The sequence below is a fragment of the Arachis hypogaea genome, chromosome 14, assembly GCF_003086295.3.
Source record: "Arachis hypogaea cultivar Tifrunner chromosome 14, arahy.Tifrunner.gnm2.J5K5, whole genome shotgun sequence".
Lineage (NCBI taxonomy): Eukaryota > Viridiplantae > Streptophyta > Magnoliopsida > Fabales > Fabaceae > Arachis > Arachis hypogaea.
Window position 1 is genome coordinate 127,323,793 of NC_092049.1, and position 15,893 is coordinate 127,339,685.

At 32.2% G+C, this 15,893-nt stretch overlaps 2 protein-coding genes across 4 annotated transcripts; both read right to left on the minus strand.

Moving 5' to 3' along the window:
* Positions 1-3,718: 3,718 nt before the first annotated feature.
* Positions 3,719-6,142, minus strand: LOC112744061 (LIM domain-containing protein PLIM2c). The gene is made up of 5 exons (XM_025793529.3): positions 5,797-6,142; positions 4,943-5,042; positions 4,801-4,829; positions 4,620-4,709; positions 3,719-4,326 (listed from the first exon to the last, which is right to left on the minus strand). Exons 1-5 carry the CDS (start codon positions 5,929-5,931, stop codon positions 3,994-3,996), a joined length of 687 nt encoding a protein of 228 aa, XP_025649314.1. The 5' UTR covers positions 5,932-6,142; the 3' UTR covers positions 3,719-3,993.
* A 2,545-nt stretch (positions 6,143-8,687) lies between these two features.
* On the minus strand, positions 8,688-15,273 carry LOC112744062 (DEAD-box ATP-dependent RNA helicase 50). 3 transcript variants are annotated; one of them, XR_003813738.2, is made up of 10 exons: positions 15,178-15,271; positions 14,203-14,558; positions 13,231-13,451; positions 12,645-12,973; positions 11,337-11,531; positions 10,751-10,938; positions 10,020-10,233; positions 9,537-9,668; positions 9,259-9,420; positions 8,688-9,156 (listed from the first exon to the last, which is right to left on the minus strand). XR_003813738.2 is itself a non-coding variant. In XM_072214885.1 (10 exons), exons 3-10 carry the CDS (start codon positions 13,403-13,405, stop codon positions 8,925-8,927), a joined length of 1,641 nt encoding a protein of 546 aa, XP_072070986.1. In that variant the 5' UTR covers positions 13,406-13,451; positions 14,203-14,558; positions 15,178-15,273; the 3' UTR covers positions 8,688-8,924. The 3 variants fall into 3 exon arrangements, 2 of the variants coding, with proteins under 2 accessions (XP_072070986.1, XP_025649316.1); XM_072214885.1 differs by having other exon boundaries at positions 9,259-9,434; positions 15,178-15,273; XM_025793531.3 differs by lacking the exon at positions 14,203-14,558 and having other exon boundaries at positions 9,259-9,434.
* Positions 15,274-15,893: the final 620 nt, after the last annotated feature.

Here is a 15,893-nt window from a genome sequence, read left to right on the forward strand (position 1 = left end):
GCTCATGGTTCAGAGTAAAAAGCTATGGAATACGGAATGTAAATTTGTATAGAATTCGATCTTCCTTGGGAAGAAAGGTTTCTTCCTTTTATATATAATCCTAATAATTTAAAATCTAATATCTAAAACTAAAAATAATATCTTTTCCTAAAAATAATATTTGAATTTAAATTTGAATTAATTAACAAGTCTTCAGCTGATGGGTGGGGACCACTTGCTTTGTCCATTCTGCAGCTTTTAATCTGTGTTTTCTGGGCTGAAAACTGGGTCAAAACAGCCAAGAAATCGCTCCAGCGTTTTTCTGCGTTTTTCTGCACTGGCGCATGTCACGTGTACGCGTCAGCCACGCGTACACGTCGATGGTCTTTTTCGCGAGTCACGCGGACGCGTCGCTATGCAAATCTTCAAATCACACGTACGCGTCAGTCACGCGTACGCGTCGCTCCTCGCTACCATCTCCTTTGATTCTTGTTCTGCGGAAACTCCATCAAATCCGGCCGAATGCTACCTAAAATAAACAGAATTGCAAAAGACTCAAAGTAGCATCCATAGTGGCTAAAATATAATTAATTATTTATTAAACTCAACAAATTAGATGCAAATTCACTAGGAAAAGATAGGAAAGATGCTCACGCATTAGTCACCAATGGAACCGGCAATATGCGCAACACCGTTCAGTCGGTACAAGCTCCTTCTGTCTACCATGATATCCCGTCGGAGGTCGCCGCTCAAATACCTCGGACCCGCTCTCAACTTGCTCTGACCTCTCTCTAGACTTTCCTCTCTCTAACCAACCTCACAAACCCTCCAAATGAATAATTCACGGCTGCCTCCACGGTTTATATAGGCAGCCATCCTACACGTAAACTGCTATAGGCTCTAGCGGTTTACGCACGCACACCAACGCACATAAACGCACGCACACCAATGCAGCAGCGGTTTATGACCAAGCCAGATCAAACGTAAACTGCGGCAGGTACTAGCGGTTTCTGTTCTGCCACCTTTGCACGTAAACCGCGGCTGGTACTAGCGGTTTCTGTTCACCTGTAAACCGCTACTGCCAGTAGCGGTTTATATAGATACGTGAATCAATGTATTTGCGTATTCGTTTTGGAAACAATGTATTTACGTAATATTGAGGGTGAAACAATTTATTTAAGTGAATTGCCCTCAATTATATTTAGGTAAAATAAGATAAAAGTATTTTTTTATTCATTTATTATGTGAAAAATATTTTTTTAGGAAAAAAACGAACTTTTAAAAAAAAGATGTAAATTGTAACTTCTTAAAAAAGATGTTTTTTTTTTCTAATGCTTTTACTTTTACTATTAGAAATTTGTCAAATACACTAAAAAATAAAAAAGATTTTTCATTAAAAAAATATCTTTTTATCGATTTAATGACGCTAAACAAACACTTTGTCCAACAACCAAAATTCGTAATCCAAAACAGTAAAATATAAAATATATCCATTCAGAATCACTATAATTAACAAAAAAAAATTTGAAGAGCTCAAGAAACAAAAAGAAATGAATAACATAATCACCCTGTGAATTCCACGACGACAGAGAGACGACAAAGAGTCCGACGACAGAAAAGGGATATTCGCACTTCGCGGTGTGTTTGACACACACACACAGATGACTCGAGACACAGAGAGAGAGATGGCTTGACGACGACGAAGACAGAGGCAGGCTTGACGAGGATAGAGCCGGTGACGCCAACAGCAACTCCGAACCGACCTTCTAGCAATGTGAGGAAAATAGCACACTTTCGAGGAGAAGAGCAACCTTCTGGCGATGCGAGGAGAAGAGTACACCTTCGAGGAGAAGAGCACATTGACGCCGATAGTGATGAGGGCTGATGGTGGCTCAATGGCTTTGCTCCTTTGATCCGTTTAGGTTTAGGTTTCTTCTGCGTTATAATTGGAAGAGAGAAAGGGGAGGAATTTCTGCTGAATTGGATTTTTTTTCTAGATATATACAAATATCAAAACAGCGCTATTTTGATCTGGATCAAAGACCAAAAGTTTTAAAAATTGGTTCAATTCTGTCAGTTCATCAGTAAACTTTCGATTTGACCAATTTTTTATCGATTTTTTAAAAATGATTCTTGGCATTAACTAGACCGAATAAAGAACCCATTCTCAGTTGAATCGGCCAATTCAATCTGATTTTTGAAATATTGATACCACACAATTTGCAAATTGCAAAAAAACAACTATTAATGTAGAAGGTTCTAAATATATTTTGCTGTTACGAAAAGCTTTACGTTGGTCATTTATGTTTTTCGTAAATTGTAAAAAGTTATTGTTGCTACTGACATATAAATTTTACTAATATCATTAGTGCATTACATTAAGACTAAGGTTTTGTTTGTTTAAATAGAAAATAAAAGAAAAAGAAGCAGAGGAGGAAATAAGAAAAAAATATCAATTATTTCTTATTTTTTGTTTGTTTTAATAAAAATCTTAAAAATTTTGAGTGTAAAATGAGTGTGAAATCCACTCAAAAATCTTTCCTTTGTCCTCAGATAGAAAAATTTAAATTCTTTAAATTTTAAATTTTTATTTGAAAGAATAAAGTGTGCTCACCTTTAAATAGTTTTTATATATATATATTTTTTTTGTTTTACCTATAAAATAAATGGCGAGATCACATTTTACCCTAAAGTGAAATTCAAAATTTAGAGGATCCAAAACCTAGATAGAAAATAGATTAAAATTAGAAAACGACAAAAAAAATTCATATTATCCTTTTTAAAACACTCATCTTTTTTATCCTTTCCTTTTTTTTATCTAATGTTTAATTTATTTTTAAAGATATATTTTGTTTTTAATATATATTTTATATAAATAGTTAATTTAATATTATTGTATTAAAAATTTTACGTTCTTTGGTTCCTCTTTCTTTGTTTCTACCTTTTTTTTCTGCTATACTTCTATCTTTTCATTCAAATAAACTCTAAAATTGTTTTTAATTCTAAAAAAAATAAAATAAGACACTAAAAACAAAATACAAAAGATAGAGATATAAAAATTAGTATTATTGTATTTTATTTAATGATAAACTAAATATAAGAAAGAACAAATTATCAAAATTTAATTTACTCTAATTTTTTTCATACAAAAAATTTAAGAAAAAATATAATTATAAAAATTAATAAAACTAATAAAAAATTAATTATATCTTTTATTAGTGTCTCTATATCTTTTCTATTAGGAAGGATAATATTTTCTTTCAAACAGACTCAAAATGCACTAATTTAATATTTTTAAACACAATATTATGTCCATGTCTCATCTACTAGATATAATTTTATGTCTTTATATTATTGTATGAGTGTCCTATACTTCTATCTATAAACAAATACATCCTAATAGTTGCTTTGACATAAATGAGATGCTGCTAAAAAAATAAAAATTCATGAATAGTTATCTTTATATTTAACATATTTAATTAAATTATTAAAATTTAGATTATCTAAAGTGAAAAAGTTAGTAAAGTAATAAAATAAAGAATTAATCGTTATTGATTTTGTAACTTTCATAAACAGCATGTCCCACTATATTAATTTAAAAGTAATTAACTCCTCACTTTACTATTTTATTCTAGATCCAAATTATCATTTAATAATTTTTAATTATCAATTTGTTTATCAATTGCATATAAGTTTTCTCTCCATTAAAATTAGTTGTTGTTGAAAAGTAGAGAGAAAATTGTACATAACATTGTATATTTGTATTACCTGCTTTACTATCAAAAGTTATTACATAGTAATGACATACATATCCTGGAGAAGTTAAACCTCCATCAAAATTGAACAAAACAATATATTGTACTGAACATCTCTCTTTTGTATATAAATACATAAAAATTGAAGCGAAAAAATAAAAGCAATATGTGAAGAAAAAATATTAGACAGTAAAATTTTAATTAATAAGAAAAAGAACTTGACTTCATATATATGCTTCTCCAATGCATGACAACCACTCTAAGTGTCCTCATCTTTCTTTTCCTCTTCCTCTTCCTTAGATTCTTCTTCTTCATGAGCTGCTTCTTCTTCTTCCTCTTTCTTCTCCTCAGACTCCGGCTTCTCGCCATCTTCAGCATCGGCTTGTTCAGAAGGTGGAGTGGCATTGACCTTTTTGTCCTTAGCAGCCTGGAGTACATGGTTGTAGTTACCCTTCTCCATGAAAAGCTGCTGGAAATGGTGCTTGCAATACAGGACACCATCAAGGGCAGCATAGTTGGAGTGTGTCAGAGGACAACCTGCATGAGCACACCTAAAGCATGTCTTGTGATAGCACTCTCCTTCCAGCGACATCTATGCAAAATAGAGAAAATCGAGACTTTACGTAAAATCACAAAAATAAATTAAATAATAGTATTTAAATCGTTAAATTTAGCATAAATTTTATAAAATGAATTAGCTTATTTAAAACTGTAATATCAAAAGATTTTAAAAGTTAAATCGAAATTTTAACTGCTACGCATCTGTCAGACAAAATGCACACAAATTCTACAAGTTAAACACAATAATTTTTCAGATAATAAATGCATAAAATGTTCAAGTTTGTGATGAAAGTTACTAGTCCCTTTTGTATAATTTTCACAAACCTTCTCCAGTGGATACACTGTTTTTCCACAAACTGAGCATTTGTCTAGAGTTCCACTAAACATGGATGAGAGTCTGCTTGGAGCCTTGTTCTGCAAATTAATTAAAATCATTCAAATTGAAATTAACCACTCAAAATTGTAATGCACATTCTTATTAGGTTCCTGGAGATCGTAAACATACCCCATCATTTGATTTTTCAGAAGGCTTTGCTGTCGTGTTAATCGTCGCAAAAAATGCAACACAGTTTATTAGCCAGAGAGCAAAAATAGAAGGCAGAGAACTACAGAATCAGAAGATGATGTTGTAGAATATGAATCTTTACCTGTTTGAAAGTTCTTACTAAAATTTCCAGATTCCTTGAAAAGCTGTTCAAAGTGTGTCTTGCAATACAGGACACCATCCATTGAGGAATAGGTACTCATCTAAACCAACATAACTTAGTATTATTCATGCAACCAATTTAATGCATAATTAAAGAACATCATAGCTACTCATATTTTATACTTTATATAATTTTTAAATAAAATGAAAAAATTTAATTTTGATGCTTTTTTAATTCCCGATCAATGAACCTACAAAACCCTTCAAATCGTATCTTATTCAATCCTATTGTAGACATTCTCGCTTTTTCACCACTAATTATTTTTTATTTTCTTCTTTTATTTTTAAAAAATGTCTCATCATTTGTTGTCTCATTATTCATCCAATAACATGAACAAAATTAGCAATAATGGAATTATTGTCGCTTTTACTCAATTACATGAAATTTTTTATCAATCCCGTATAAATCAATTTTACATGTACATTTAATCATATAATGTTATATCATTAAAATTAATAATTTTTTACATTGATCACGTGAATGATTATTTCAAAAAAATATGATTAAATCCCTATATAATTTTTTTTGCATCAAAATTGAATTCTAAAAGAAATTGTTACAGATATTTTTAAGACCGATACTAAATATGTTTTTAGAAGATAAAATATTTCTCCGCTTACATTTTGAGATAAATGGTTTTTAAGAGAAGATAGGTATTATGTTCTTTCTTTCAACAAATGGTTGATCAGGCAAGAATAATAGAATGTGACAAGAAATGAATGAATGAATGAAAGAAATAAACATAACATAGTTGAAAAGCAAGATTTAAAAGGGTGTTGGAGAATTAAACATACCGTAAGATAACCCTTGCAGTGAGTGCATCTGAAGCAGTTTTTATGGTAAGGTATACCTTCAAGAGTTAACAAATCAACCACATAAACAGTTTTGTCACAAGCCTTGCATTTGTCCAAAGTTCCTGTGAATGACATTTTGCAAATATTTTTTTTTTCTTTATTCCTTTTCTCAACAATAACTCAAAACAAGGCTAAGGAAATTTATTCCTTGTGTTTTATTTTCTTCTAAATTGTTTTTAGTAATTTATTTATTTTTTTCCTTTAACCCGGGATCTAAGGATTAAAGAGAAACTCAAAAAGAGAGAATAGTACTCATAACCTCAAAAGACAAAAATGGGTGTTGAACAAAGTCTTTGATTTGTCTAATCAAAGTAATTTATCAATGATTAACAAGTGATTGGAGACCTCAGAAATTTTGAGGAAAATATGGATTATTGGTGCTTTCATTTGTGGTTATAAATTTGTGTTTTTGAGGGAAAACAGGTTTGTCTCTGAAGACCCGTTCAACTGTTTGGGATCAATTAGATACCAGCAAATATAATAATTAACACCATCTGCTTTCTACATTTATTATTTCCTTTTTTTTTGGTGCATAATTTTTTTTTGAAAAAACATAATATTTATTTGTTTTTAAGGGTTTATCAGAGGCTATAGCATCATGAGTCATGATTCTTATCTGGTCTAATTTTTATTCTTTTTATAAATCTCATTTTAGTCGGTGAAGAAAAATATTATATTAACGATTCCACCTAAAGAAAGAGAAAAAAATGTACTATATTAAGAAAAATGTTATAATTTTTACGTATACATAGAAGAGTGTTATAATTTTTTGGTCTGTAATTTTTTTACTTTGTGATATTATTTTTAATATTGTCTAAAAATAAATTATCGTATTCATTTTTACTTAATTTAAAAATATTGGTATTAAAATTTTTATTCTTAATCTTTTTTATACTAGAATAATATATTTTATGATAAACTTGTGTATCTTATATTGAATATGCAAAGCAAAAGCAAACAATTTTTGAAATAAAGACTGGAATTGATAAGGCAGAAACTTTAATAAATTAGCCAATTATATATGTTTAAGTAGAATAAAAATATTAATTATGTTGTTGTATCAACTATTATGTTAAGTAACTACATTTTAATTGTTGTTTTGTTTCATTGAAATAATTATGCTAATGAAATTATATGATAAATATGTTTAATCTTCTAAGAATAAATTATTAGTTTATATAATTAGTAATTGGAATTTGTTTATGCGGTATTTGAGTAATTTTTATTGGAATGTATTTATATTTTTATAGATTTAGTTCAAATGTGCTTCTTCAAAGGTTACTAATTGAAAAAAAAATATTAAAAATATACAAATTAATGTAAACTAACATATTAAAAATTATTAACTATGCTAATTTATATATATTAAGTTTTTAATAAAATTGTTTGGGTAAGTTTTTAAGAAAATATCTTTTTTCGAGTTATCTTTTTTTTAAAAGATCTTATAGAAAAGTAAAAGTAATTTTATGTTTGGATATCTCATACAAAAATATTTTTTTATCTATCAATTATGTTTGGGTATAATAATATAGAAGTATTTTTTTGTTTATTTATTACATAAAAAATATCTTTTTTTTTAAGAAAAAAGATCTTTTAAAAAAAGATTGTATATTGCACCTTCTCAAAAAAAAAAAATTTCTAGTGCTTTTACTTTTACTACTAAAAATTTGTCAAACATACTAAAAAATAAAAAAAAAAAGATCATTTTTATTAAAAAAAGATTTTTTTATTAAAATAATGACATCCAAATAAACACTAAACATTGATATAACAAAAGAAGTTAATCACTTAATTTATCTATATACTAAGTAAATTAATCTTATTAATAAATATACATTAATACTTTTTATAAACAAATTATACATAAATATAATAAAATAAATTAAGTATACCGATCCATGAGTTTTGTCACATCAAACAAGCCACACTTAGGGATCGTATGAAAAGGAATATTTCACACCACATGAAAACAAAGGAGTCCGGATTTGGAATTGCATATATTTGAATCGCAGGATAATGTAATTAATGTGTGTATATCAGCTAGAAATTTAGTTGTTCTTTGCAGTCGCATATTAGATAAGAGAAGGAAGGATTGTAGTGATTTTATACTTAAGGTATCTAAAAGTAGCATTATGATTGAGAATTGGTAATGTAATAGTGATTTTATACTTAAAATAACTAAAAGTAGTATTGTGATAGAAAGTTGGTGATATAATGATAACCATTATTTTTTCCATTACAAGAACGGTAAATATTATGATTCAATTAATATAGTTCGTTATGTGTCAACGACATGATCTAAAGACCTTTTAATATGCTTATTAGAATTTTACTACACACTTCAACGCAGTTCATGAATATTAAATAACACACATTGATGCAACTTTTATATTTGTTATTTGATTACGGATTATTTAAATATATAGTTCATGAATTAGTTAAATTCGGGTCTAAATATATAGTTGATGTCACATAGTTAATTATCATTGTCTGTGTAATTACAATAAAAACTATTTGTATAAATTATTTAATATTTTTTTATGTATAACAATATCATAGTATTACAATTTTTTTTAAAATTCCCATACATAATAATTTTTTCACATATAAGTGAAATCTACTAATATGAAATAAAAAAAAAGTTTATTTCGACTATCAAAAATAGAGAATGGAACAATATTTTACTCTATATAATGAATTTTATGCAGGAAAAATTTTTCAAAGTAAAAGTAATAACTATTGATATGCAGAAAAAAATTTTCAAAGAAAAAGTAATAACTATTGATATTAATGAATATATAGTCACTACAAGATAACATAGTTGATATATATACATTAGAATATAAATATATATTAATCTTTTTATAAATAAACTATATATAAATACAATAAAATAGATAATGTACACTACCTACGCCCGGGCTTTATACTAGTATAAGATAATAGCACAGAATAAATTAATAGTTGCTTTGGATTTCGCACATTACCATAACTAACAAACGTGAATTTTTCTTCATTCATACACTAAAAATGAGTTCATGCATTGCAAACCATCGCCGACCTGAAAACTAGAAGGTAACAGCAGAAGGGACATCATGTAACGGGTGACCCTTCCTATTTCTTTCCATGATTTTGCGTGCAAGCGATACTTGCTTGCCTACCACGAATATGAATGCCTTCCCCACACCCTTTGCGCCTCTCGCCGTTCTTCCGACACGCCTCACATATTCGCTTGGATCCCTCGGGAAGTCAAACAGTATCACGTGCTCCACTCCCCAAAAGTCTATTCCCCTTGATGCTCTGCACTCAACAAGTTACCATGCTTTCATCACCCTACTTACTTATATCATTATCAGAATAGACAACTGTAAATGCAAGACTTAGTTTAAAACAGATGAATACCGGTCAGTGCAAACCATAAACTGGGACACTTGTTTTGACGGTGAACGTGCAAACTCCTTCATACTGGCAAGCCTTGATTCCTGTGTCATGGCAGCATGGAAAGGTAGAACTTGTATAACTGCTCCCTTTCTATCTATACGCTTTAATGCATTCTCTACTTTTCTGCATGTTTCAATCTGCAAATTATTTCCAGATAATTATAAACCAAATAAAATAAATAAAAAGAAAAAGATAATCGCAACAAACATTCAATATTGTATAAATAGGAATTGAAATACTTTGTTGCAAAACACAATAGTTCTTGGAACAGGCCGTTCCTCTGCAAGCTGCAGAAGAGCAGATTTCTTGTTCAGAAATGCTGTATCAGTAGTTTTTTCTTGCCCATCTTCTCCACTGCAATCTACTATGATCTGAACAAATGAGAAAATAATCAGCATGGCCATTTACCGTGAATTTTATGATTCTTTAAAATGGTACAAGATTCAATTATCAATTCTGTTTATATTGGAAATATCACTTGCATTATAAGTTTATAATATGATTTATAAAGGACATTATATGTTACATGGCTTTGACACCAAAATGAACCAGAATTTCTAGAATATAAAGAAACCAATTTTATATTTTTGAAGCTGCAGTGACATATCCTACATCACAGAACAAAGTAAATAAAGCTGAAGAACAAGTCACAGTCCAGCAATGGTTTCTCATGCTCAACTCATACAGGAATACTGATTCCAGTTTTCTCAACTGGAATGTACCTCTTCAAGGCGTGGGCTTATTCGGTGCATACTAGGTCCCATGATCATTTCACAATCGGGGAAAATTTCAACCAGTTTGCTGTAAACATCTCTTGGTAGAGTTGCAGTCACAAACAAGTATTGTGTAGTTATGGGTGAGGAATTGATCAAGCTTTGAAGAGCCACTTCGAAATCCTCATCACCAAAGAGAATATCTACCTCATCCAAAACAACACTGCAACAAATTATTATAGTTAGGTCAAATTATACAATTGGAAAACAAAATATCATTAATTCTACAAATATTGATAGTGGAACTAACGGGCATAGAAATCTAGTACATGTTATTAGGGACTTTGCTAAAAGATATTCTAAGGGTGTTTTTTAAGAAGATGATAATGGAAATTTTTTAAGGTTTTGAAGTACTCAATGTATTGGAAACAAAAATTTAAGTGTTGAAATAGAAAAGTTTGTTATCCCAATGGTTATATATCTGCAGTGGCTAACATCTATTCCAGATATCAAACATTGTTCAAGTTTCAACACCAACAGAATGTAAATTCCACATATTGGATGCTTTATGCATGTTGATAGCAGATTAAGCTAACTCCAACCGTCCGTTAGGTCAGCAAAATCATAATTATCTCATTAATAATGGCATCATTGTTAGTTCAATGATAAAACCAACATAGCAGAATATTGACATTACCAACGCTAAATTATAATTCAACCCAAATGAGATCAGCTTTTACCATCTTAGATTTGTTAACTGCAAGAAGCCTTCCTTCATAAGGAACAAAAAACGGCCAGGTGTAGCTATTAATACATCAACACCCTGTTGTAAAGTTTCCAGTTGAGTTCTTTGTCGAAAGCCACCTGTGACAACCATAGATTTAAATGGAACCCCAGATCTAGACAGTGATCGACAATTATCTAAGACCTGCAAGCAATTTTTGACAAACAAAAGTTATACCACTCTCCAAATGATGAAACTGCACATCTTTTTCTAAACTTGTGTTTGTGCAGTCAGATGATTGGCATGGCCCTGCATACTCGTAATCCACGAGTATTATGATTTTAGGGACTGAGTTTCAAATACTATCATGTGAAATAATGAGACATACTTTGAATCCCAAGTAGACACACTATTCTTGGATTTTTTGTAACCTCATATTTTGAAATTACCCAAAAAATAACTAAAAGCTTAAGACAAGTCCTTGAATAACCAACATGATTCTAAACAATAATGTAGAAACATGGTAAAAAATGTTAAAAGTGGTCCACTGACTTGAAAGTGAATATTTGTTTAATGGGGCTCAATAAGAGAAGCAAAACAACCTGGGAAGCTAATTCAGCTGTTGGTGCTAGTATGACAACTCTAGGAGCTTGAGGAGAGGATTTACTGTGTCCTTCTAGTTCTTCTTGCCGAAGACGCTGAATTATTGGTGCAAGATATGCTAAAGTCTTTCCAGAACCACTTTGGTCAGCTATAATACAAGTCTTTCCAGCAATAACAGGTGCAAATGCCATGGCCTACACGAAATCAAATTATAGAGTATAGAAATCAGCCACAGCATAAAAACTAAAAAGCAATCACACAGTTTATAATTTATATCATAGTTACATGAATTCACTAATTAGATAATCTAGAGTTAATACTCAAAGTGGTCCCTGAACTTGCAGTCGAGCCTCAATGTCATCCTTGAACTTAAAATTGCCCTAAATTTGTCCCTGAACTTCACAACGGTCGTCCCTGAAATACTTTCCGATGACGAAATGATAACGTGGTTGGACGGAAGCCACGCTGGAAGCCGCATTGGACTGGTAAAACATCGTCGTTTCATGTTTTGCGCCCAAATAGAAGATAAACGGCATCGTTTAGGGTATTTTGTGGGGAGTTAAAACCCAGGGCAACCGAAGGCTAACCCGTTCTGGTTGTTATGACTGGCAAGAATGTCTAGATTCCTTAATCCAAATCCAAAATCCAAATTTAGGAGAAGCTAAGCTAGCTGACCTTTTGAGAGAAAAGGAAATAGCTACACCGAAGGATTCGGTTCGTTTGTTCATTGGAGTAAAGCGTTTATTGAGCTTCATGGATCAGCCCGCTTCCTGTCTCTGATCCCCAATGAGTGAGACCAAGATGGCTGACTGGAGTGCCACAATCTAGCTTCCTCGGGGCCAGATATTATGAGGGGTTTTAACATCAAAATACCCTAAAGGATGTCGTTTATGTTATATTTGGGCGCCAAAAATGAAATGGCGACATTTTACCAGTGCAGCATAGCTTTTAGCATTCCCTCCATCTAACCACATCATTATTCCGTCACCGGAAAGTATCTCAGGGACGACTGTTGTTAAGTTTAGGAACAAATTTGGGGCAATTTTAAATTCAGGAACGACATTGAGGCTCGACTGCAAGTTCAAGGACCACTTTGAGTATTAACTCGATAATCTATTGCATAACAATTCGTGCGTACCACGTACTATTTCATCCGCGGAATTGAGCATGTGTATATTTTTCACATAAAATATTTATATATTGCATAACGCGCACTGAATACCGTTCCCATGCCAGATTTCTATGTAACTATGATTCACATAAAACTGAATAAATGAAGAGCCACACTCCAACAATGAAAGAAGTACCTGTACATTGGAAGGGCGCGGGAAAGAGAGCTTTTGGAGTGATTGGATGAGGTAGTCAGCGCAGCCTAGTTCCCTGAAGGACTTGACACTGAAGAAGTTGGTGTCGGGAGCAAGCTCCTGAGAATTAAGAGAACGGAAGGATCCTCCAGCGTCCCCCCATCCTCCTCTTGAACGAGGGTTTGGCGATGAATCACGTGGTCGACCATTGTCAGTGCTTCTGTTTCTGTGCTGCTTAGACCTGTGGACGAGAGCTTTGACTTTCTGAGTTTTCAGTCTTTCGAAACTCGGGCTTATTGAGGATGAGGACGAATCAATGCTTGTTGGGATGCCTGCCATTGTCCAACCATAATAACAAATAACATATATGTTAGCAAAAATGTCATCCCAACCACGTTTGTATGAATGTATGAGAGAGAGAGAGAGAGAGAGAGAGAGAGAGAGAGAGGATGCCTGCCGCTGTCCAACCATAATAACAAATAACAAATATATGTTAGCAAAAATGTCATCCCGACCACATGTTTGAATGAATGCAAGAGAGAGAGAGAGAGAGAGAGAGAGAGAGAGAGAGAGAGAGAGAGAGAGAGACCGATGTCTTGTTGCTGAGAGGAGAAGGCGGTGGTGGTGGTGGTGATGGAGGGAGTAGTGTGCCAAGGAGAAATCAGTGAAGGCCTTTGAGAGAGTGATGGCCAGTCCCACCACCACCATCGTCTGGAATTGTAATTGGAACTGGGGACCAAGGTTGCGAGAACCGAACTGGTCATTGAACCGGTCAAGTGACTGGTTCAATGGTTCCACCGGGATCGAACCCTGGTTGAATTGGTTTAATTAAATATACAATAAAATTATTAAAAATTCAATATACAATTTCAAATATTCAAATTCAATGATTTCTAAACTAATAAAATTCAAAATTTTACAATTTCACATCATAACTTATTCATATTTTACCATTAAAAATTCACAATAAAAATTTTTAATTAACTTCTAAGTTCTAATCAAGTAAACAGCAACAATACTCATCACATCAGCAACAAAAATTTAGAATAAAAAATTTCAACAATAACATCTAATAATTAAGTAATTAGCAACAGTGGAAAACCCAAACTTACACAAAAACTCAAACCATCGGCAACAAAGAATTCAGAATCACAAAAAATTTCAACAAAGACTTCTAATCAAGTATCAACAACAACATCTCAGAATCCAAAAACCAAAAAACTAAGCAAAGAATCCAAACTCAGCATCGAAACTAAATTCAGAATCACATAAGCAACAATCCCAACTAAGAACACAATCTCAACTCATAATCTAGTACACAAACTCAACTCCGAATCTTAGAAATTGAAATTGAGAACTTTGTGATTCTTCCATCTTCAACATTCAGCCAAAAAAAATTAGCCATCAACAACATTTACTCAGCAAAAAATATTCAACCAAATCATTCAACCATTATTCCACAAAATCAGCAACTCCGTATCAGTAAACCCGGCAACTCAGAATCAGTATTATTAGCAAAAATACAAAACAGAAAAAAATAAATTGAAGCAGCAGTGCCTACCGGTGGCGAGGGTGGAATGGAAGTGACGGCGACGAGGAAGGGAAGTTAGCTCGGAGCCTCGGACAGAGAGCAAACCTTTGCTACAGAAACGACCGAACTCGGATGGAGAGAAAGACACTTGAGAAAGAGAGAGAGATCGAAGGGACGACGACAAGCAACCTTCGCGACGGCGAATGCGAGGCGAGGAGCTGGACGTAGACTTTCGGGCGACGGCGAGAAGAGGAACGATGCGATGGGGCCCGAGATACAGACCTTACACAAGCGGCAACGGCACCCACGGTCTGTCCCCGTCGGCGGTAACAGCTCCTTTCCAGCGGAGAAGAGGGCGTGACTGCGATAAGAGGTAGTGGTTGCGACTGCGAGAGAATGTTGGTAAGATTTTTCCTCTTTATAAACATTAAAACGGCGTCGTTTTAAGCGTAATGGCCGAACCGGTGACACTTATAAAACCGACCGATTCAGACAGTTTAGAACCCGTCTTGTATAAAAATGGTCTAAAATGAAACTATTAATTAGAGATCCAACAGAAAAACCGAAATTCAAATTGCAACAAGAGAGTATCTACACTATGTTATTTGAAAAAACAGAACACATAGGTGATTCTATTCTTTAGATAAGAAACCGGCGGTGAAAACCATCAACCTAACCCCGCAGCAAGAACTCTAAAAGGAATTAATCAAACTAAACTATGACAAAACCAAAATAATATAAACTGGAAAATTAAGAGAATAACATCAATAATTTTCAGAAAATAAATATTATCGCTCCTATTTTGATAATGTTATACTTTTGCAAACATACATTAGAAAGAAAATCCAAATAAAAACAAAAACAAAATAAAAAACATCAATAAAAAGAATAATACCAATAATAACATCGATCATTTACTCAGAAGAGAGTGTCAAGCAGATAATAATTTACAGCATGACAGTGGCAAAAACAGATATAAGAAGCAGAAAACAGAAGAGAACTCACAGAACAGAGAAGCGTGCGTTGCTGAGGAGTCACGGTTTTGAGGGAGGAGGCAGATAAGAAAGTGTCTAGACTCTAGAGTTTCTGTCTCGGCAACGGGTTGGGTTTCTCATGCATCTAATATATATACTCGGGTTTTCTGTTGGGTATGGGCCGGTTGGGCTACTCATGCTTCTAATAATTTTATATTTGTATAAAGTAGGAATTGATGAGTATCCAAAATGACAATAACTTTGATATACTTGCTTAAATATATTTTTATGAATATTCATTGCTTAATATATATCTTTTGTTCCTTTCCTCATTGTAGTTATAAGTGGTAATTGGTCACATTTTGGTTTTATCAAAGTGATTAGCCTGTGATATTTTCACTTGGACCTCATTTTATTTATTTATTTATTTACAGGTAGAATATTGTTTGTTGTTGAATGGTAGAGAGAGTATAATCCTTCATTAGTAAGTAAAATTGAAAGTATAATTATATTAATATGGTCTTATGTTGTGTAGATGGCTATGTAACTGCTTCGCATCAACACCTTCCATAACCGAAAAAGACCAATAACAATAATATCAAAAACAATGAATTAACATTGACTGAGTTTCTCTATATATTTATATTATAGTTATTAATTCTCAATCAAACATAATCTACCAAGACAGTACAGCAAAGACAGCAACAAAAGATAAAAACTAGACTATAATGTAAAAAACTAAAAATA